We start from the raw sequence: 25,286 nt of genomic DNA, 5'->3' as shown, positions 1-25,286 counted from the left end.
ACATGAGCACCACATTCTCTTCACCTTTGCCTACCCTAGTTGGATGAACCAACCAATCCATCCATCCATCAACCATTTTCCATCTTGCAACCTTGCCATAATACTTACCTCCTCCTACTTCCTCCCTAAGAACCACCAATGCCATGTTCTTCTTCCATATCATCTCAGCCCATCCCTCTAATGACGAAGTGTTGCCTATGGGTGAGCCTGCTGCATCGAAGATGTGCACTTGCATCTATGATGTGTTGTTCGGTGAGGGCTTACCTATCACCCACTATTCGTTACCCTGATTAAGCAGTTTCTCATTGTGTATTGCAGGGATAACAGTTGCAGTGACATGCTTACACCTACTATTGTTTACCTCTAGGGATATCATCATCATCAGCTCTAGTTCACCCTTCCCTAGCTCCTCCTTTCTCCTTCACACAGTAGTAATGCCCTTTTCTCAACCTCTCATCTTCACACGATAATAATGGCAACTTCTTGACCTTATCCTATTCTACAATTTCTTTCATTTTGAATGTCATTTTACATATTCTTGATCTTGAACACACAAAGCAAATATTTCAAACCCATAATAAGAAAACATTTCCTAAAGCTCATTCATGTGCATCCTCCTCTCTTACATGACCTTTACACCAAGATCACCCTTCCCCAAAATAAACATAAGAGTCTTTTCCTTTTTTTTTGTTTTATCTTCTATAAAACCAACTTTCCTTTTCTTTTTCGAAACACATAACAAAATATTAGTGAGTTTGGGAATCTCCCAATTCCCATTTTCTGAATACTAAAAAGGTGGCACTTGGATAGCATGGCCATAAGTTTCTCAAAACCATATGATGTGACCTATCATTGGAAAGTGCTTGAAAAATGGAAGCTATTGAGCTATAGAGCGCTCAATTTGGAGTTATAATGTTCAAGTTATGACAAATCCAAATATTTGACCGCGTGTCCCAAACTTATGGAAAATTCCCATATTCCCCAATATGGTGTTACATTTTTTCCATGTGAAAGAACTCTAATTCAATATCCTTTGTAGGGGTATACTTCAATTATACATCTTCTTCGGGTTTTCTTCATGAGCTTTATGGTGGGGTTGTCTTTCAACTTGTATTGAGTGTGATGCTCATCCTTGTGTCCAAGTTGTCGAAAGCCCTATCTTTTGAGTAGTGTATGTTTTTATTTAGAGTGTTTTTAACCTAGGCTCAACATCCTAGTTGTGTATCTTTCTTTTGTGTGTTATTTCCTTTCCCAATCCAATGGCCATTTAGATGAAGATGAAGATTTGTGCTAGAACTAATTGTGGTTCTTCTTTAGTTTGGTCTAAAAACTTGGAGCCCCAAGGGAGATACCAAGGAAACATGAAATCTATTTCAAGAAAATCTATCTTTTCACACCAACAAGCATATTCTTCATTGTTTAATCAACCACAAGAAAAAAAATAACACCAATATTCTCAAATCTTCATGCAGCATCATATAGCAACTCTCCCATGGATTTATTATAACAAAAGTTCAAAACATTCTCATATTCTTCATAGAAACAATAAAAAGAACCACAATGACACAAAAGAAAGATCAATTTTGAATGTAAATCATCATATAGTATTTATATTTTATCATCTTCATAATCTTCATAGTCTCTCTCATGTAGATATAATGTTTCTCATAGAAAATTGGTTCTATCTCATACTCTATCTCTCACACATATGCTCTCTCTCAATAATACATTGGAATAATGAAGAATAATCCTCCATAATCTTTTTTTGGTCATGGATACCCACCCACCCCCCCCCCCCCCCCCCGAAGAGGTATGTCTAATATGAAGGGTCACTAGAGCCAGTACAGTGTCCTTTCGTAGCTCAATAATGTCACTATCACTTCAGTCTTTAGCAGCTACTTCTTCTACTTCTTTGAGCTATTTTGAACTTGTATTCATCTCTTCTTAAGATTACAAAACTTTCTCAATCTACACATTCATCCCACAAAATACTTATAGAGGCATACAGAGGATCTACAAAAGCTCAATAGAAGGTCTATAGTACCTTATAGAAGGTCATGAAAAAGCATTCAGGTCAACTAAAACCATTCAAAAGCATTAAAAATCATTCAGTAAGCTTCCAAACACTCCTAAACTCCATCAATCATCATTCTAGCCTCTTATACAAAAAGAAATCAGAATAAAACAAAAACTAAAAAAAACCAATCAGAACCTATCAATCAGAGCACTCAATAGAATATTTTAGCACATCATATCTCTATTGAAACACATCATGAGCTTCTCAAACCTATTCAACCTTATCCAAAACTCTCTTAAATACTTTCAAAATAATCAATCATCATTCAAATCATACAAAAATCACCCAAAAATCCAACAAAAAGCAGCCATAAAAACACAATCGTATCAACTCTCAACATATCCCCACACTTAATCAAGGAGTGTCCTTGTGACCTGAGAAAAAGAAAATAAAATTTCAAAATAATAGCTTTTCACTTTATCTTCAAATATCCAATTAGCAACCAAGAAGGGCTCTAGCTTCATCTCCAAAAAAGAAACCCAGTATCTAATCCATTATTCAAGGAAAAGTCCTAAAATAAGAGATAATGAATAATACTTAATTAAACCAATCAAAATTTAACAAACTCTTAAAGGATATGAGATTTTCTTCAACTATGTCCATCCATCTATCATCACCATGAATCTCCAAAAAGGTATCTTCTCGAACAGTTTGAATATTCAATCATGACCCCATCATACAAATAATACACACAATACAGATATTAAACATGAAAGAACCATCTAAATGGCACCTCCAAAAGAGAGATATAACATTATATATCATTAAAATTCATCTAAGAATATCAATGAAGGTAATCCCTCTTAAAAGCTTGGTCTTTTTGAAAACAATCCATGGACCGAGATTCATCTACAAAAGTCTTGGAAGGATTTTGGAAAATTTGCAAGCACCACATACTCTCCACCAATACAAGATACCAGCTACAAGTAAAGGGCATGAAAGTATAAAATATCCAATCATTAGGGATCAATATCCACACTCACATTCATATGTAACTTTGGGATTGACTTATGATCATTATGCAAATGCCAATGCATGTAGGCAAGATACAAGAAAAGTGAGCAGTCAATCTCATTGAAGGATCTGAAGATTGAGAATACATTTGAGCAAAAGGTAGATAATTCTAAAAAGCTTGGCTAGCAATTATCCATTTCCCTAGAATCAACAGCCAATTTATTTGACGTCCTGTTAGGGAATCTACCGAATTCCATCCTTGACGTCTAAGGATCTTAATATCAAAGTCTATGTAACCACTAATTGATTGAGGGGGATGAGGGATAAAAGTAGTAGGAGATGGAAGAGAAACAAGCAAGAGAGGGTAAAGTGATGGATAAGCAAAATCATAAAAGAAGGAATGGGTTAAAGAAGGATAATTCGATAATTTAGGGGAATCAACTAAAAAGGGTGTTAACAAGTATGTTGGAAAAGTGGAAAGAACAGTTGTGGATGGGGAAGGACAAGAAGAAAGAGGGGAAAGAACATGATCCTCAATAAAAGAATAGTGGGTGAAAATAGGGATCTAAGGGGCATCTTGGGGTTGAAAAAGAGGGGGTAGAATAATCTATGGATTAGATTGATAAATAGAAAGGTAGGCTTCATATCTATGGGCCGTCATGGACCTATCACATATGTGCAATGATAGGCATCAAAGAAAGAGGAATCAAATGAAGGTTTTTTGGAAAGGTGAGCTAAGAGATCCACCCTCAATTGGTTAGTCTTTTACACATGAGCAGAGGCTTTGGTTTTATGCTAATTTAAAATCACAAAATCAATCATTGTATGCCAAGAAGTTTTAAGCAAATCAGCCACTTTGGCAAAATATGTCCAAAACATATTATCTATCTGCAACTCCAAATGTCTAACATATAAAATAGCTTACAATACCACATCTCCGACATACCAAGACAAATTTTCATCATTTGGGATCAACAAATCACCTCACAAGTACATGTAACACATAAACATGGTATCTAGAAATCTTCAAAAACCATTCTTACCACCTTAGTCAATAAATCAGAAGACCAAGATCCACTCTAGTTGTCCTTTGGAGGAGATAAATTCATCGTGAAAAGCTTAATATAAAATGATGGCTTATGCTACTGATAGTGCACAAAGAAGGAGTGATATAGAGAAATAAATTCTTGGAATTGCTCAAAACAAGTCCATAACAAGTATATTCTTCACTAAAGCCTTTCCGCCTTAGCTTGGAATAAAGGACATAATGTCGCATTTCTTTGAAGAACAGCTAAATCTGTAGGGATAAGGAAGGAACTGGCTACACAAAAGGACTCTATGAAGCAAAACGGGACTGAGCCGATTGTTCCTTAAGATGTTGAGATGCGGGTAGGCGGGATGGTTGGGGGGTAATTATTTTATCTTTAATTTTATTTTATTTCATTTTCTAAATAAAGGTTTGGTGTTTTTATTTTTGAATTTTGTTTTTTCTTTTAGCATAAAAAATAAATGGGTCACACCAACACAGGACGAGTAGGGGTAAAAAAATTTACCGTGACGAGATCAGACAAAAGCAGAAAAAGCATGAGGGTGTGTCAAACGCAATGCAAAGGATGTACTAGCACACAACCCGAGACGAAAACCAACTATTAACATGGCATGCGAGGGCAACAAAAAGACAAAATTCACAACAAAATTAATTCTGGAATATCCAAACATCAAATGAACATGCAATAAAAAAATAAAATTGGGCAAGGTAATATGGGGAAGGAATCGGAACCCAACTTTGACACGTCTGTTGATAAAACACATATTCACATGGAAAAATGTCCAAAATTGGGCATGAGAAGACACCCAAAAATTAATTTAGAAAAATAGATCAGTCAAAACGAAGTGCAAAAAGAAGATAAAATTTCTAAGATGAGGTGTCAGACAGGTTGGTCATGTCCAAATGCAGTTTCGACAAGAAAAGGATACGTTTGCGTGGAAGAAACACAAAAATACAATCAAAAATAGAAATAGAAATTTATTCGATAAAATCCAACAGGTGAAACCAAGAGGAGTGAAAACAAAAAATGTCTGCAGCAAAGTGTCAGATAGGATCGATAAGTGAAAACACAGTTTTCGAGAATAATGGGGCGTGAACAGGGTCAAAAATTAATTTAAGAAAATTCATGCATCGGAAAAAAAGGAAAAAAAAAATGTCAAGGTAAAAGTGTTTAACAATGCTAGCATGTCAAAATGCGCTTTTGGTGGAAGAAGGGTGCATTTACATGGAAAAAGGGGCAAAAACAAGGAGAAAAACACAATTAATAATTAATAATAATAAATTAAAAGGTCGAAATGAGGGGGATAAAAAAGAAAAAATATCCTAGGGGACTAATAGCTTGAGGGTGTCCAAACATAATGCCATTCTGACAAGAAAAGAGTGTGTTCTCATGGAAAAGATACAAAAATTGTGTAAAAATAAGCCCACAAACATGCAAAAAGATGGGTGTAAAAAGAAAAATATTTGGGAAAAGAGAAAGAGCAAGGCTATATAATACCAAACTACAGTTCCGACATGAAAAATGTGCATTCCCATGAAAACACATTCGATTTGTAAAAAATTCTTCATAAATTAATAACTGATGAATCGTCACTCGGAACTGAGAGCCGTAAAAAGAAAAAGTGGCGAGTTCAAAGGAGGAATAGGCCAGTAGGGTCAGAGTGCAATTTCAGTGGACGTAGAATACATTCACATGAAGAATAAGCCAAAGGATGAAACAACCAAAAGGGCAAGAGAAGACCATGGGAATGGGGTAAAATAAGCCCAGTGCGGGAGGAAGGGACCACAACAAGGCATGAAGAAAACAAGATATCGTGTAAGGATCAATTAGCACGATACTCATGGGTGTATGCAAATAAGACATGTAGAGACACATTCCCACACTTAAAACGTGAACAGATTAGGTTGATTAATCAATAGGGGGCTAACACTTGACTATGACCTGTACCCTTGTGTTTCCACACTTAAGACATGACATACATAGAAATGAATGCAAGAGGTAAGGTTAGAAATACTTGGCCCATTTAGTTGATATTCAAGGTGAACCATTTTTTACGTGTGAGGTGTTGAAGTCATCGGGCAGGATCAAGGACGAAGAATACAACACTCAACTTAACAGTCGCTTGTGGGAGGATGATAGATCAAGGACTCACTCCATAGCTCACATCACTTGAGGAGAATGATTGGAACTCGTATCTCACACCCGGTTTAGAAATCAATAAGAGTGATGGTTTAGAAGGAGTATGCCATCACGCATAGTTGATGGTGCATCAATGCATCCCAACCCATCTGGCATAGATGCAAGAAGGAAGGACATGGAGCCTTGTAGTGCAGTGTTGAGTGATGTGTGTGTAGTGATAGTGGAGGCGTGTCACATGTGTGCATAGAAAAATGAAAACATACCTGACGCCAATTGTGGCAACATCCCCCAATCCTCACCTCTCATTTATGAAAGGAAAAATCAATCACACTCAGTCCCCCCTCTCTCGCTTTGTTGATAGATACAAGCAAAGAAGCTTTGAAAATTCCAAAGCTTACTTGGAGTTGTAGAGGTACAATTGAGCTTAAGGGGAAGTATTGAGATGGCAAGCTCAACATGTGTGGACATTGATGATGGATCACCTAGTTAGATAGGTCCACATGTCTATACTTAGCATGTCAGTGGTCATTACGATCCTCACATGACCACTGACTTATCACTTATTATATTTAGTTTGTTGCACCTACCTAGAGTTGGCATAATTATAGCATCATTCAATTAGTATAGTCAATTATGCATTGTTGTACTTAGTAGGCCACTTTCCGTTATGTTGCATCTTATTTATACTTTGTGTATATTAAATTGTGTTTGGAAAAAGAAGAAGAAACCAGCAAGAAAACGTTTTGGCTTCCATCTCTCTTCTTGTGTTCTTGAGTGAGATTCCTCTTATGTGTATGGTGTGCGTTTGGCGCCCCAACTCAAGAAGTCTCCATACAATGTGATTCTTGACAATATACTATACATGGAGCCAATTTTATCCCTACTAAGTTAAAAACCACTTACCAAAAATTGCTTATAAAGTTGGTATCCCAATCATGAACTATGACTTGTGGTAGCCCATGCAACTTAAATACATTCTTCATAAATTGGTTGCCTATTTGAGACATAAAAAACTAAATCTTCATGTAATCAAATGAGCTACTTTTGTGAGTCTATCCACCATCACATAATTTTTTTCCATCCCTCTTGGTTGTAGGTAAGCCAATGATGAAATCCATTATAATATGTATCCATTTTCCCTCAAAGATAGATAATGGTTGTAATAAATAACTTAACTTAATCCTTATTTTGCTAACATGGCAAACATCTTGAAACAAATTCTTTGATAGCCTTCCATATGCCTTTCTAATAAAAACTCTTGGAGATTTTATCATAGGTTTTAAAGCTACCTAAATGACCAGTTGTAGGCAAACAATGCATCTCCTCTATTATCCTTTGCTTGAAGTAAGAAGTATATGAGATTACAATCTTGCCATGAAACCAAATGGGACCATTCTTGAGCTAAAATTGTGAGTTTTCCTCCAATCACTATGAAGCTTGGTTAAGGATAATATATTGCATGTCCACATTCTTGAAATAGAGTCGTCTACAATATTATCTTCGCCCCCTAGTATGAGTGATATCAAAGTCATAGTTTTGCAATGTAGCCACCCATATTCATTACTTAGCAATGAGATTAGACTATGAGAGGAAGTATTTGAGGACTCTATGATCTCTCTTCACTCTAGACTGGTTGACATAAAGATAGTGATGCCACTTCTTGATCACATGAAGAATAGCCAATATTTCTTGATCCTACATATCATTTGCATCTTCTTTTTTCTTGTCTTGTGACTTTCAAAGGTATAGAGTTACATAACTTTGAGAAAAAGAAGATTGAAAGAGTATAGTGCAAAGTGTATTGAGAGATATCAATAGAGAAGCATCACAAGACTAAGTATGTCCTCAAGTGAATAGACGTATTTACAAAGTCGGGGGGAAAAAAACTCTTAAAGAGGGAAAAAAGTGCATCAACAGTCCTAATTGTGTTCACACACATCACTATCAAAATACAATAACATGATTTTCATCGTAACTAATGTTACCATAGTTATTGTCATGGTGTCATTGATAATAGTTATTATGGATAATCATTGTCAATGTCTCTCATATTGTAGGTATAATTGTGTAGTTCTTGTCTTGCATTATCATCATAGATCTCTCAACTTGGGAAGCACAATGTCGAATTACTTTCTAAGTCTAAGGTTCAAACATTATGCTTCAATTCTAGTATTCAAATGTGAGGATCTAATCTTTTCATGAATCATAGGCTTAACATCACACTTTCAAAGTCAAGACAAGAGTTGAGAATGAGAAACTTGTATTTCTTTTCCTAAGAAAAAATGGGTAAATTACAATTTCTCCTCATGTTTCTTCTACATAGATCTTCATATCACATCCATTCAAAGGGTATTAAAAGGACCCCTTTTTCACATGTTGTATAACATACCCAACTTTTTTTAGAACAACCACGTGTGACCGTCTCTCATACTCACCACCTCACATGTTGTAACAAGCAAGACCTACAAAAACTAGGGGCTAGATACCCTGTCACACTAACCAAGGTATAAAAGGTGTAAGAGAGCCAATCTAGGAAATCCAGGTATAATCAAGAACTAGCTCTTCACCTTCTCCTTTACCTTCCATGGCTCTCTCCCCCTTTGTCTTCTTTCTTATCTTTCTCTATCCTCTCTAGACTTTCTCTTTCTTCTTCTTTTCTTTCTCTCTTTTGCTCATTCTCTCTCCTTAACTTCTCTTCTTTAAAATTGGTATTAGAGCATCAAGTTTTGGTCATTTCTCCCTTTCCCTTTTCCTAATCTAGCTTCCTTTTCAAATTTGGAAAACCTAATTACTCAAACAACTGGTACAAGTATAGCAAGGAGGACTATAGTTAGTGGCAGCTTTCTTAAAGACAAGTGAGAGCTATGGTTGGAGCTTTTGACATATCTAGAGATCAAACGGTTAAATTAGCAGGTCATCACTCTCTCCTATGCAAGTTTTAGATATTACAATATAGACTTGGAGACTCGAGAGTTAGAGGATGAGTGAAACTCCATCTAATTTCTGTTCCAAGTTTCTATCTCTTCTTCCTACAAGCTCTCTCTTCAAGCTCCCATGGTGAACTACCACTAGATCTCTTCTCCTGTTGCAAGCACTCTCCAATCTCACTCCCAAGTTTCCCACATTGTTTCTTACTTGATTTGGATCCTATCAAACATGATTTGTGCCCAAAACAAAGCCATGTGGACAGTAGTGAACATCCCATAAAATGTGCTGCATTTTGTGCTATAATGACCCTACTACCTTCTCCTCAATCCAATCTGTCTTCTAGTTGAGAAAGCTTTAATTCTTGATCTCCTAGGCTAAAGAAACCCCCCCATGGCTAGCCTTGAGTCCCTCTTTCACCCTCTTGCTATTTGCCCCTCCTAAGATAGGCAAACCTTGTTGTACACTACTTTAGATAGCCATTAAATCTTAGCCCAACTCCCTGATCCTTCAAATTTTCTTCAATATTTTTCCCCATGAGCTCCTTCAACCACTCTTGGCCACACTAAAATCAATATTGAATACATGGAACCCAAATGTAGGGATTTCTCATGGGCAGCCATGAAATCTCCACATAAAGCTTTCAAGTCTTGAAGAGCAAGCACGGGATCAAGCATGGGAGAGCATGCATCAATTACTTGAAGATTCCAACCCATTGAAGGTGTCTTGCTTCCCTAGGCTAAACTAATGGAGGATTTGACATGCAATGTTTTAGCTATAGAAATTTAGGAACAATCAGAGAAAACTTATTGTAGTAAATTATTTATTGAATTTGGGAAGAAACCCTATAGCTCATCTTAAAGAAGGCCCTACCCCCTTTGATTTGAATCAAAAATCTCCCCAATCAAGTTATCATATAAAAGATATGGTCATTTTTGTGCACTAAGGTCATTGTGGACAGCTATAGAGATTCACTGTGCAAACTACTCCAAGATAGCTATAGAGATTCAATTACAAAATTATTTGATCATTTCCTATCACAAGGTTTAATAGCTCATCTCAAAGAGGGCTTTGCCCCATTTTATTTAAATCAAAAATCTCCTCAATGGAAGTTACCTACTAGAAGTTATACTCGTTTTACTAACAATGGGACTTGTGGACTACACTCATATGGCAAGGCATAAAGGTAAGAGCAAGGCCCATGATGAGGTCCATAGGGAGATTAGAGACTTCAGGGCCTCAATGAATGAGGAACCCACCTTGGCATAATATTATAATGGTGACATGCACGAGGAGGTGCCCGATATGGACCCCTATAGTATGCTCAATCACACCCTTTGTCAGCATGAGCTCCACCATCACATGGAAAGGCACAATGACATAGTTGCCAACCACCATCAAATGATATCAAAATTTGATCTTGTGATTGAGAAAATGACTAGCAAATCACCACTCTTATAGCCTAGTTAGCTACTACCTCAGCACAAGATAGGGAAAATAAGTCCAAGAGTAAATCATGATGCCCTCCACCACCTGGAAACACTTCATGGACCACATGTTATTCTTAGCACTAAGGGCATTCCCCCTACTACCACATATGATGTTGGAGAGCCCTCTCATGTTAACAAAGAGCCTCTCTTGAGCTCCCCCATCATTCATGCAGCCAACCCCCCCATGAGACCCCCATCCACCATTGGCAGAAGCTCCCCCACTCTCCCTAGGAGCCCCAATGGCACTTGTATGGCTCAACCCATTATTGGGCATCATGGTATTAATGGCCAACATGGTAGTGATGGCCCACATGGCACCCTTGAGTAGCATGGTTATCATGGGTAGCACAAAGTAAATGCACAACATGGCATGTATGGACAGCATGTTATGTATGGGCAACAAGGCTATCATGGGCAGCAAGGCCCCAATGATCTCCGCAACAACAAGATCATTGTTACCAAGTAAAATGGGCAATCACCATCCCCTTTAGACTTAGAAGAACGTACCTCTAAATTATAGCCATACTTTGATATTTATCCGTGCATTGATGATCAAAAATTTCTCTTTCCCTCTCTCCATCTAGAGGGATTTGCCCACACATGGTGGCACTACATCAACCATGAGAACCATTAGCTTATTGATTGAGAAGACTGTAAGATGAATATGGTTCAAGCATTTTCTACCACATCCCTTTTCTCCATCTCCATGAATGCATGGACTGGACCTAGGAGTCCTAGCACCCTCCTGCACATTCAAGAAAGCATTAATAGAAAGCTTATATTTATCCTAATGGATAGTGGTAATACATACAATTTTGTTAATAAATCGATCATTGATCAATTAAAATGCATCCCTATGGAGTTACAATACCCCCTAAAAGTTCAAGTAGCAAACAATGAAGAATAAATCAATACACACATATGCTCCAAGGTTTTCCTATGCTTAACTGAAAACTATATGGCATCAATTGATCTAATTGCATTAGACATGGGTCCCATTGATGTTGTCTTGGGTTGTGACTAGCTAAAACACTTGGATAAATTTTCTATGGACTTCTCTTAGCTCTGCATGGAGTTTATGATTCAAGGACAGCTCATTCACTTAGAGGGAATTTGTGATAATGTTGATGTTTTAATTAATTACAGCAAAGCAACTCAAAAAAGAGTTTTAAAAATGCTAACAAATCTTTTGTATTGCACTTGAATAAGGAAAATTCAGATCATCCCTCAAAAGTATTTAAGAATTTAGCTTTGAAAGCCTTACTCAAGGAGCATGACAATTTATTTCAAGTGCCTACAACCCTTCCCTCTAAGAGGCTAGTGGACCACCCACTTGATCTAGAACACCATTCTAAGTGATTGTACAAGCCACTTTATAAACTCTCCAAATGTGAATAGGAAGAAGTTGCAAAGCAAGCCAAATAGTTACTTGAGATGGGGTTTATTGAAGTGATTTCCTCACCTTATGCATCTCTTGTCCTGCTAGTCAAGAAGAAAAATGGTTATTTTCACATGTGTATTGACTATGGGGACTTGAATAAGATCGCAATCAAGAATTGGTATCCTATCCCAAGGTTTGATGATTTGTTGGATGAGTTGAAAGGAGTACGGTATTTCACTAAGATTGATCTACACTCTGGCTATCATCAGATACATATGCAGAAGGGTGATGAGGTCAAAACAGCTTTCAAAACGAGATCATGGGTTGTATCATTTTCTGGTGATGCCTTTTAGATTGACTAATGCCCTTGCCACATTTTAGAGCCTCATGAATAAAATATTACACCCCTTCCTTTTCAATTTTGTGCTTGTATTCTTTGATGGAATTCTTATTTACAAAAGCATATCACAAGAGGAGCACTTGGCACATATCAAACAGGAGTTTGATGTCTTGAGAGGGAATAGGCTATTTTCTAAGGAAAGTAAGTGCATGTTCATGCAAACCTCAATGGAATACTTGGGTCACATTGTTAGTAAAAATGGCATACAAACTGACCCCAAAAAGGTGCAATGTGTTAAGGACTAGCCACACCATCCAGCACTACCTCATTAGGTCATTTCCTTGGTCTCTCTTCATTTTATCGATATTTCACCAAGCATTATGCCACCATTACAGCACCTTTGAGAGATTTGTTAAAGAAGGAATCATTTTTTTGGGATGCTTTTGTTGATCGCAACTAATGTATGTGTACAATTTGAATAGCCTTACTTGCTTCCTTCCTTTTGAGATCAACTTATCATCTCTCTTCTTATCCTTTATGAAATCTCTATTGCCTTCAAATTAAATCTCCATGTGTAGAACAACTTCATTAAAGCTACCATTCTCATCCAAAAAATTGTATGCTTAGAAGTTCTCCAATGACTATGAGTAGTTATGGCTCAGATTTCATGAAATTATGTAGCCATAATGCAAGCATAACATCAAGGGATTTAAGTTAAATTTGCAAGATTCCAATGGTCAAGTTGGAGTTCATATTAGATATCTCAAAATCTTTAATCGGCCATAATGTAGGCTTTATATAATGGTTTTTAAGTTGAATCTAGAACACTCCAATTTAGTTCACACACTCGGAGGAACATTTCATATTTCTACATCAAATAATATTAATGGTTAGATCTTAACATATCACATATGCAAGACCACCTTCTAAAAAGGTCATTGCCTAAAAAATTTTCTCATGTAGGCTTAGTTTTCTTACTTGATTTGTATTGAATATTTTTGTTTTAAATCAAGTACATATGATATTTGTTTATTGTTAGGTGGCTCCTCTATAGCCTAGTGGAGTCCTCTACTAGTCAACCAAAACCCTATGTCCGCACACAACACTATGCAGACTTCTCTAGGGAAACGACAGACTTAGTTAGGCATGGGTTTTCATTCTACGTCATCAGGGGCTATGGGGAAATTACCCCTAACTCCCACCTAAGAAGCTTTGCAACCAATCAAATGTGAGAGTGAGGAGGTAACACCACACGATTCATAGAGAGAGGAGTTGCCTTTTAAAATTCTATGGCCATTCATATCAGTACTCCATTCTCCCTAAAATGGTATTAAGTAGGTTCTATCCAATCGTAATTAGGAGTGGTCACATTCTAGTAGCTCTATCTAGTATTAGGAAAGTTACCCATTAATTAAGTCCACTCAGCTACTATAAGCGCCCAATCATCGATACCAAGGTCTCCCACTTTCCTTAATGGGTTTATTTTAGTTATCTAATTAGTCATGCATACTACCACAATATGTGAATATATATAAGGCAACTTCATTTTATTAATCCATTACACAATGTTTATTAAGACAACATTTTAACACATGAACAAACACCTTGGAAAATAATAATATATTTATCAGATTATTTATTACAAAACCATCACCCTCACAAGAGTGACTGAAACTCTCCCACCTAGGATGGGATCTTCCAGGGTTGCAAGTTAGGTCATATGTGATTGCACTCCTTCCATAGTCATAAAAGACATTAGTTCAAAGTCATGCTTAGGTCTCACATACCTAGAATTGTGCTACATTACAAGGGTATTTACTATTAGAAGAGCAAAATAAGCATGGGAATAATGAAACGCACAAAATTTATTAAATAGATGATGCACAATATGAGATTGAGAAAAGAAATCCACCATGAGAATCAAGAGCATGATGCTTGTGCACTAGCTCACACACTCCTACTCTCCATACCAAGAATCTATAAGTACATGTATTAATGATTATTCCCACTCTTCATACCAAGAATCTACAAGAATCTAAGGAAATCAAGTGGAGGATGTTAACTTTGCCCAAAAGGTCAAAGCCCACTCTAATACCAATTGATGGGTTTAGGGTTTCACAAATGCAAGTACACAGATTTGAGAAAAAAAAGCTTTTGAGAGTATAACTAAAAGTGTACTGAGAGATATCAATAGAGAAGAGTTACAATACCAAATATGTCCTAAAAGTGAATAGGCATATGTACAAGGCCAGGGGGAAAGTACCCCGATAGTCCTCCATGTGTTCATACACATCACTACCAAAGTATAGTAACATGATTTTTGTTATAACTAATGCTACCATAGCTATTATCATGGTATAGTTGACGGTAGTTATTATGGATAATCATTGTCAATGTTACTCATATCGTAACTATAGTTATATAGTTCTTGTCTTGCATTATCATCGTAGATCTCTCAACTTGAAAACCACAATGTCAAATCACTTTCTAAGGCTAAGGTTCAAACATTATGCTTTAATTATATTATTGAGATGCGATGGTTTAATGTTTTTCATGAATCCTAAGTATAACATCACACTTTCAAATGTTAAGACTTCAAGCTTGATCTTCTATCTTTGCTATGACTGTACTCGACACTTAGGATGTCCAGTTGTACCGCATGCTGACATTGAATAAGTCTGTGGTTAGGACTTAGCTGTCTTTGTTGTGAATGGTCCTTGAGACCTTAGGTTGTTAACAGTCATTTGAGTTATGTGTGAGTATGGATAATGGATGTGTGTGAGAGCACACAACTCTACACTATTGGCTTCAACCCTTGTCTCTGTCTCTAATTCTTAACATGGTATCAGAGCACCCATGACTGGGCTCTGTGGAGTGCATGCGGGAAGAAGACCTGAAGAATGAACTACCAAGGTTGAAGAGAACAAAGGACTGACTATCATTTTCCTTCATTGTCTATGCTACAAGGTAGGCATTACCATTGTGACTTGCCATTGCTTGAAGAGGGATCTGTGACTTGGTTGACACATTGGATAGGCTTCATTGAGCACATTTGAGTGCTTGATAATCATCATTATCTTCACCACGTGCTGCTGGAAGAGCCTGACAGGCTATGTGAACTGCGTCTGTATGCAGGCTGAATGCATTGGTTGTACTTCATGCTAATGCTTGGTCACAAACTGATCTATGGCTTATAAACAAGCCTTGGCAAGGTTGCTAAAGACTTGTGGCATGCTAATGCTTGACTGGGAATGAGATATGAGCTGTGAGAGTTGACTGCAGATCTGAAATCTGTCCCAAACTGCTATAGACAGAAAGTATTCAGCAGGTACATGACTTTGGAAAGAGCCTTGAGCTCATAGACATGCCCAAAAAGGGTCTACTGAAGTACATACATGCTAATGCAGACATATGTCTTGGATGTTTTGCTTGTAAGCTGAAGATTATTGATCAAGTATACTCAGATCTAAAGCATTTATCTTGGCTGGAAACTGTCAAGAATTTGTGGACAGCAAGCACTACTTGGTCCACTACCTTGGCCCTGAAGGGTTATGTACTTCATGACATGGTATATCTTTATAAATGGTGAATACTTTGTATGCCACTTACTCCTGAAGACAGGATACTCTTGGGTATTGGCAGGGTTATGCATTGGCTTCCATTTGTTGTAGCATATGGATATGGTACCTTGAGGGTATTGTGGACTAAAATACATTGTCTTTGGCCTATTCTTCGCTGACTAAAATTTGCAGATAGAATACTCTGCACTTGTACTTGCAGTACATGATGTATTCAGTGTCAGATTGACATGCTTGGAACCCCATATGCAGGGATAGATCTCTGAACTGCTATAAGTGTTTTTGGGACATGTACCCTCTATGTTGAGCTCAAAAAGGAGCTGCTATTTACTGTCATTTTCAGCCTACAGACTGCTTGTCTGCACATGAACTGGTTGCTCAAATACATGCTGGTTTTGCATCGAATGCAGTCCATATATGCAAGTTGCAATACCTAAGTGATTGCCAACTATCAAGAGGTGATTGTACTGCTATTTTCAGGCTAAAGAACTGATTGTCTGAGCTTACAGAGTGCTGGAAACTATCATAAAAAGTTGCAGGCTGAAACTGAATTGTTTGGAAGACTTTGGCTTGCAGGTAGTCAGGAAAAGTCTAGAACATGGAAAATGCAGAAAGGACAGTCAACATAACCCAGATAGTGGGGGAAAAGCTTGACAGTAACAATTATGCCATATGGAAGTTCCACATGGAGAACTTCTTAACAGGGAAAGGCTATTGGAAGTTGGTGACTGAAGCGGAAGCTAAACCTGAGCTCCCAGATCGACCTACGGCTGATCAGAGATGATTACACCGAGCTTGGATAGAAAGAGCTCGTAGAGTCTTGCACTAGCTCTCTTTATGTATCTCAGATGCTATGGTAATGCAGATAATGAGCTGCAGCTCTCCTAAGAATGCATGGGACATTTTGGTCAAGTATTATGGCACAACCACAAGTGCCAGGAAGATACAGTTGAAGCAGAAGTTCAACAACATGGAGAGGAAGAGCAGATCTATACAGGATTATGTCACGGAGGTTAAGACCATTGTGGATCAGTTGGCATTTGTTGGTTCACAGGTTAAAGATGAAGAAATGGTTGATGTGACTTTGAATGGCTTGGGGCCTGAGTATAATTCTTTTGACACTTCTGTGTCTGTGCGGGCTGAAATGCTTGATTTCAATGAGCTGGTTGCATTGCTTATCCATGAACAGGTTAAGCTTGGCTTGGCTACAGGATCTAGCAGTTCTAAAAACAAGGATGCAGTTTTCTATTCCAATCAACGCGGCCATGGAAACCGTGGTAGAGGCTATGGATCTGGCAGAGGAGGCCAACAAAATGCATCCTATGGCAATAACAACCAGCAGGTATTGAATGCAAGAGGTGGTGGAAACTTTAGAGGCAGGGGGAGATCTAGCCCTAGAGGTAGAGGCTCCTGGCAATAGTAGCATCCATCTGACAATCCGAACAAGGATAAGGATTGTCATTATTGCGGGAAGTATGGGCATATTGCCAAGGACTGCTGGAAGAAGCAGGGCAATCAGAAAGGCAAACAACATGGACATTTTGCTACATCTAGTCAGGCAGATGATACTTCAGGAAATAGATTGTTTGCCATGCAGTATGTAAAAGACAGAGTTGCTGAAAAATGCAATGATGATGCAATTTGGTACATTGATTCAGGGGCATCGAACCACATGACTCCTCACGGTGATTGGTTCACTGATATGGTGGCTGAAAAACATGGCTATGTCTGTATAGGTGATGACACGCAACATAGCATTGAGCATAAAGGCAAAGTGCCTCTTGTGGTTCATGATGGCAGAAAGAAAAATTTGCATGATGTATTGCATGTTTCTTCGATTACGAAGAACTTACTGTATGTTGGTCAGATGACAGAGCAGAACTTGCAGGTTAGATTCAACAAGCATAGTTGCTTTATTGAAGAGTTTGGCAATGGATGCAAGTTGATAGCTCATGGCCACAGGAATGGCAGAATGTTTACTCTTGATGCTACCTTGCCAGAGCTGAATTTAGCTATGTTTGCCCATGGTTCTAGCCCTATCAGAGATTTGGAAATTTGGCACAAGAGAGTGGGGCATGCAAATTTGCAAAGGCTGCAAATTATGCAAAAAAAATAGCTTGTTACAGGTTTACCCAAGTTCCAATATTCAGATATTGGTCATGTATGCAATGCTTGCCAGTTTGGTAAGCAGTCAAGGTTGCCATTTGTCAGGCATGTAAGGCAGAGTACACGTCCATTGCAGTTAGTGCACTCTGATGTTTGGGGGCCAGCCCATAATGCATCCATGGGAGGCTCGAAGTATTATGTGACATTCATTGATGATTACAGTCAATATACTTGGGTTTACATTCTGAAGACAAAGGATGAGGTGTTTGTTGTTTTTCAGCAGTTTAAAAAGCAAATTGAAAAGGAATTTGACTGCTATATCTCTTGCTTGAGATCAGATAGCGGTGGGGAGTATGTGTCAAATGAGTTTGACAACTTACTGGCTGAAAATGGCATACGTAGACAGCTTACCTACAGCTACACTCCTCAACAGAATGGGGTAGCTAAAAGAAAGAACAGGGTCTTGATGGAAGCTGCTCGTGCCATGATGAATGAGAAGAAGATACCACTCTATTATTGGGCTGAGGGTGTTATGGCAGCCATGTATATCATAAGTGTGTTTTCATTGGATATTCGCAAGAGAAGAAGGCATACAAATGCTATGATCCCTCTACCAGGGAGACCTTGGTGAGTAGGGATGTTATTTTTTATGAGATGGGTTCTCGGTATGTATCACCAGCTACAGTGCCATCAAATATGCCTTCTATTCATGTATCTATAGTTGATATGCAGCAGAGCACAGCTATGACAGGACCCTGTAGTCAGACAGTATCCCCATGGACAGGGAGATTGAGAAGCTCACCGTCCACTGACACCAGTATGTCAGTGAGGGGGTGATATGATGTCGTGGACAACAAAGGAAAAGAGAAAGTTACTGAGGATGTATTTGGGATGATGACACCTGGTAGAATGACTTCTGGATATGAGTTTGCTGACACTTTAGACAGTGAACTTGGTATTCCAACTGTCTATACGCCTGGCGCAAGGCAGAGCAGGTACATTCCGCCTCATGAGAGAGGGGAATCGAGCAGTGCACCACAACCTAGACGCTCACAGAGGGTCAGATACCCTGTTGACAGATTGACATATAGTGGCTACACTGCAAAGCATTATGCTTACATGACAAAAGTGATGGAGATCAAAGAACCAGGTACATATGCTGAAGCAGTGGAAGATGAAAACTAGTGTGCAGCCATGGATGAAGAAATGAATGCCTTGGCTGAAAATAAGACATGGGATCTTGTGCCACTGCCTAAAGGAAAAAAGACCATTGGCTGCAAATGGGTCTACAAAATCAAATGCAAGTCGGATGGCAGTGTGGAAAGGTACAAAGCCAGGCTAGTTGCTAAGGGGTATGCCCAACAGTATGGACTTGATTATGAGGAAACATTTAGCCCTGTTGCCAAGATGGCAACTATACGCACTGTGATTGCTTTGGCTGCTGCTAGAGGCTGGAAAATTACAGTAGATGGATATGAAGAATGCCTTTCTTAATGGTGACTTAGCAAAGGATGTCTATATGGTTCAGCCAGAAGGGTATGTTCACCTTGATTTTCAGCATTATGTATGCAAGCTGAAAAAGGCACTGTACGGGCTGAAGCAGGCTCCGAAGCTTGGCATGCTAGGATCAGTAACTACTTGCAGAGGTTGGAATTTATTGTTGGTAGGGCTGATCACATCCTATTTACAAAGAAGACTGATAGTGGCTTGGTAGTGCTAGTCATATATGTTGATGATTCGATAATCACTAGTAATGATGACTTGGGTATACAGCATGTAATAAAGATGCTAAAATCTAAAATTGGAAATGAAAGATCTAGGTGAATTGAAGTATTTTTTGGGTATTGAGGTAATTAAGGCTGAAAATGGTTTATGGCTGCTGCAGAAACATTATGCCATGGAAATGCTGAAAAGTATGGCATGGCTGAATGCAAACCATTGGATACACCCCTTGATCAGAATGTCAAGTTGGACATTAGCACTGGAGCTGAAATTCAGGATGTGACTATGTACAGGCAGATGGTTGGAAGTCTGATCTACTTGACCATCACTAGGCCAGATTTGAGTTATGCACTTGGGCTCATAAGTCAATTTATGCAGAAGCCCAAGAAGCCACATTTGGATGCTGTTAGGCGGATTATGAGATATGTTAAGTCCACTGTAGATTATGGGCTGTTCTATATGATAGATAAGCCCTTGAAACTGGTTGGATACACAGATGCGAATTGGGTAGGATGCTCATATGATCGCAGAACTACGAATGGTTATGCTTTTGGCTTTGGAAGTGGCATGATCAGCTGGAGCAACAAGAAGCAACCAACGGTTGCATTGTCTAGTACTGAGGCAGAGTACATGGGTGCTGCATTGGCAACATGTGAGATTTCATGGTTGCTCAAGCTTATGGCTGATTTGGATATTTAGGTGGATGCTCCAGTGACCTTATTATGTGACAATCTCAGTAGTGTACTCCTGGCAACGAATCCAGTATACCATGCCAGGACAAAACACATAGAGGTACACTACCATTTTATTAGAGAGATGGTTCTTGCAGGGAGAGTAGATCTTATGCATGTGAAGACTGATGAACAGGTTGCAGATATCTTTACCAAGTCTTTGGGTAAAGATAAGTTCAGTGTTTTCAGACAACTGCTTGGTGTTTAGATACTATCTTGAGCTTGAGGGGGAGTGTTAAGACTTCAAGCTCGATCTTCTATCTTTGGTATGACTGTACCCGACACTTAGGATGTCCAGCTATACCACATGCTGACATTGAATAATTCGATGGTTAGGACTTAGTTGTCTTTGTTGTGAATGGTCCTTGAGACCTTAGGTTGTTAACAATCATTTGAGTTATGTGTGAGTATGGATAATGGATGTGTGTGAGAGCACACAGCTCTACATTGTTGGCTTCAACCCTTGTCTTTGTCTCTGATTCTTAACATCAAAGTCAAGACAAGAGTTGAGAATGAGAAACTCGTTCCTCTTTTTCCTTAAGAAAAAATGGGTAAATTACAATTCCCCCTTATGTTCCTTCTACATAAATCGTCATATCACATGCATTCAAAGGGTATTAAAAGAACCCCTTTATTCACATTTTGTGTAACATAACCAACTTCTTTTTCACCAACCCCATTTCACGATCCCTCATTCTCACCGCCTCGCATGCGTAACATGAGTTCTTCATGTTTCCAATATTTGTATACCCTTGTATAATCTCAAAATGGTTTATTTTATTCAACTTTCTACTCAATTGATTTATTTTATTTTATAATTATTTATACATCAATATTTCTTGTTATTATAGTTTTATTTATATCTAATTAAATAATATAAATTACAAAATTTGATATTAAGAATCAAGAAAATTTTGAGATAAATAAAAATTGAATTTGAGATATTCATGGAATATTTATAACATAATAAATTCTACAATACTTTTGGTTACTTTTTAAGATTTTTTATGAATAATTTTTTATAAATCATAAAAATTAGTAATAAATTAGAGTAAGCTATAAAAATTATTAATAATTTGAGATAATAAAAATAAATTAAAAATATTAAATAATTTTAAAATTAAAAATTTTGATAATTCACTAAGAAAAATTTGAGATAAATCATAATCATTAAAGTAAAACCAAAGTAATTTTAAAAAAAAGATAAATAAAATAATTATAATTATAAATTTACGAATAAATCGTAATAAAATATTTTAGGCCAATTGATTAGAAAATTGTGCAAAATAAATTATTTTGAGCTTATACGAGGATATATAAACATAGGTAAACATGAAGAACTCATGTTACACATGAGGTAGTGACAATGAGGAATAGTCACATGCCATTGGCTTTTTAAAAATTAGACATGTTACATCTTGTAAGCTAAACATCTCCTTTTACTTAAGGAATCTTGGTTCTTTTTTCCAAGTTGTAATAGAAAATTTCCCTTTCATAACTATAATCATGTAAATTTATCTAAATCCATCAAATAAAAATAACTCTACTATTGATAATATGTGGTATGGTTACTGTTTTTTAGGTCCATCCCTAGAGTTTTATATAAAGTAGGCTCATTTGGCCACATTATAACTGTGAAAAGTGCAAAATTCGTTTCTTCAATATGAGAGAATGAATTGCCTATTCTCTGATATGTTAGCCTTTGAGGTTCATTCCTCTAGCTCATAGAGCTCATTCGAGTGGTAGCCATTTGCTTCTTCAATTGCATCCTTATTATCTAGGATAGATCATCCTTGTATTTCTTCTATATGGACACTTCACATAGGCATGAAATCTATAAATAAGGTCTCTTTTGCATTTAAATCCTTTGTTGTATTAAAATCCTTATTGGGTTCATATTCATCCACAACGATGCCTTTCCATACAAAGGGATCATTATGGATACAAATGATACCTTTGGATACAAATACACTTCTATCATTAGAATCTTACAATTGGTATGCTTTGCTAATAATAATGTAACCCGTAAGAGCACATTGAAGTACTATAATCCAATTCCTTCCTATATTTAATAGTTGCATGAGTTTGACTAATGATCCTAAAGAACTCCAAACTACATACTACTGGAATTTTGACTAGTGAAGAATTCAAAATAAGTTACGTTTTTTGAGGTTTCATGGAAAAACTTGTTCATTGGATAATAGGTTGCATGGGCACCTTTGGACCATACCATACTAGGAAAATCTCTCTTTGAAAATCAATCTAGCATTTTCTATCAACATCTTGTTCTTTTCTCTCAACCATACCATTTTATTGAGGTGTTCCATACCATTACAGCAGCCCAGCATACAGACAGCCTCACCCAGAGAGAGAATGAAATAAACCAAGTTCGCAATAGGCACATAGCATGGACTGCAGCATCCTCCTTTGCTTGAAAGCGCTCATGTAACACACTGACCAGATATGTACGTAAAATGCCTGAAGATAAAAACATTAAAAAGGCAAAAACAATGGCCTATGACGAGAAAAACTGTCGTCCTTCCACAGCTTGTGGTACAGCTAAGGTTGCATATTTTGACACACATCACCACCATGTAGCGTAGAGCAAAAGCCAAATAAAAAGCACACAAGAACCCTCAAAGACGAGTCAAATCAAGCAAAGTACATGCGCATTGTCTAAGTCCTGCAGATAAAACATCTACACCCCGATGGACAATTTTAGGCACACAAGCATCCACATCCAAGCAAGGCAACTGCCCCCTATAATCACACAGCTACAGTCAATTGCTATTGAAAACTTTCACCACCTCACAGGCAATCACAGATTAAGGTCAGATCATTGAAAATAACGAGAACACATATATGAGAATTTTCAAAAGTAAACATACATACATTTGAGAACTTTGGCACTGCAGAGGAGGGCATACGAGAAAATTCCACAGGAAGACCAATAAACTCTGCCCCAAAAGCCATGACAAACAAGTAAGGCAACCATTCCCAACCAAATTATGCAGAGGCAAATGGAAAAGCTTCCTTAATACTCAAATATTTCATCTAAAACTCCGGCCGACTTAACCTCTCAATCTCTGTACTCACAAAACCCATCCAAAGAAATTAGCAAACCAACACCGAGTAAAAGGCAGATGTGAAGATGTTGTACACAAAAGCAGACTTCTTTTCTTGTATTCGTGGACAAATCAGGGACAACTGATGCGTACAGACAAATCAGGGACAACTGATGCAGGAAGGGCTTCCACGACCACTGACAGACGCTAGAGGAACCACTGCAAGGCGCAACAGTGTTTCTTATTTAGAATCCTGACAGGCGGAGCAATCTCAGCCTATTATTCCGAACAACACTGCCATAACAAAAGACCCACAGGCACCACTCCTTGCAATTCACTGCCCTCCACGCAAGCGCAGCACCAGATGAAGGGTACCTTCCTTCTGGATGTTGTAATCTGCAAGGGTGCGTCCGTCTTCCAGCTGCTTGCCGGCAAAGATAAGCCTCTGCTGATCTGGGGGGATACCCTCCTTGTCCTGGATCTTGGCTTTAACGTTGTCGATTGTGTCTGAGCTCTCAACTTCCAGAGTGATGGTCTTGCCCGTGAGCGTTTTGACAAAAATCTGCATTCCACCACGCAGCCTCAGGACAAGATGAAGAGTGCTCTCCTTTTGGATGTTGTAGTCCGCAAGAGTGCGTCCATCTTCGAGTTGCTTGCCGCAAGGGTGCGTCCATCTTGACATTATCGAACAATAATCTACTATACTCCGATACTATCTATCTATGGCCGGTTACACATCACACGCCCGGGATGCAAGCTCCTGCCAAGCTGTCTCTGGTGTACACAGCGCGTAGATAGATGCGTCAAAACTGTCTTTGGTTTTGTTTACACATAGCGCACATATAAATGCATCAGAAAAGAGCACTCATCTTAAGTATTAGACCTTTGGACTACGTGTTGATTGGAATAAAGCTCGAAGCTTAGCAACTGCCATATACCTTTTTGAATGGAAATGCTTGTCCTTATTCCATTTGGGTAAGGTTTTGCTCCTCGAACGGGAAATCTCCCCCACCCAAACTTGTCCATCACATGCATTTTTCATAAACCGAATCATAAGTCACCACAAGGGAGGGAGGTGCTAAGAAAAGAGGGTCTGAAGGCACATAGGAGGGGGGAGTTAAGAGGAGTGAGTGTTCAAGATTCAGAGGGAGACAGACAGACAGACATGGAGTTGTAACAGAGAGTAGTGAACTCTCATTGTTCTCTTCTTCTCATTATTCCATAATGCTTATTAAAGTCTGATCACACATAATTGATAAACAGACTAGGTCACTAACTGACCGTACCACTATCTGTGGTTGAGTCTGACTGACTCAGTTATTACAACACATATGTAGAGTGATAGCTACGACGACATCTATCTAGATAAGGTCGGTCATGTCAGTGATACTAATCATGAGCTTGATTCTTAACACTCCCCCTCAAGCTTAAGCTAACTAGTGTACTCCAAGTAGCTCCCTGAAATGCACAAATTTCTCTTTACCAAGTGATTTGGTAAAGATATATGCTACCTAGTCTTCTATCTTCACATGGAGTACATCAATCTTTCTAGCAAGTACCATCTCCATGATAAAATGGTAATGAACTTCTATGTGTCTAGATCTAGCATGATAGACGAGGTTGCTAGCCAACATCACACTATTGAGATTATCACAATGCAATGTGACCTTCTTGTCTAACTATATACCCAAGTCATGTAGCAGTTTCACAAGCCAAACTACTTCACATG

At 38.0% G+C, this 25,286-nt stretch overlaps 1 protein-coding gene across 1 annotated transcript; it reads right to left on the bottom strand.

Moving 5' to 3' along the window:
- Positions 1–23,646: 23,646 nt before the first annotated feature.
- Positions 23,647–24,375, bottom strand: LOC148031314 (polyubiquitin). The gene has a single exon (XM_087685725.1). The coding sequence runs from the start codon at positions 24,237–24,239 to the stop codon at positions 23,892–23,894; it is 348 nt and encodes a 115-aa protein (XP_087541851.1). The 5' UTR covers positions 24,240–24,375; the 3' UTR covers positions 23,647–23,891.
- Between the last annotated feature and the right edge of the window lie 911 nt (positions 24,376–25,286).

The sequence above is a fragment of the Lygodium microphyllum genome, chromosome 9, assembly GCF_053477565.2.
Source record: "Lygodium microphyllum isolate KBCC chromosome 9, Lygodium_microphyllum_v1.1.10, whole genome shotgun sequence".
Taxonomy (NCBI): Eukaryota; Viridiplantae; Streptophyta; class Polypodiopsida; order Schizaeales; family Lygodiaceae; genus Lygodium; species Lygodium microphyllum.
Note: the sequence above shows the minus strand (reverse complement) of the source record. Positions and strands in the feature narration are given on the sequence as shown.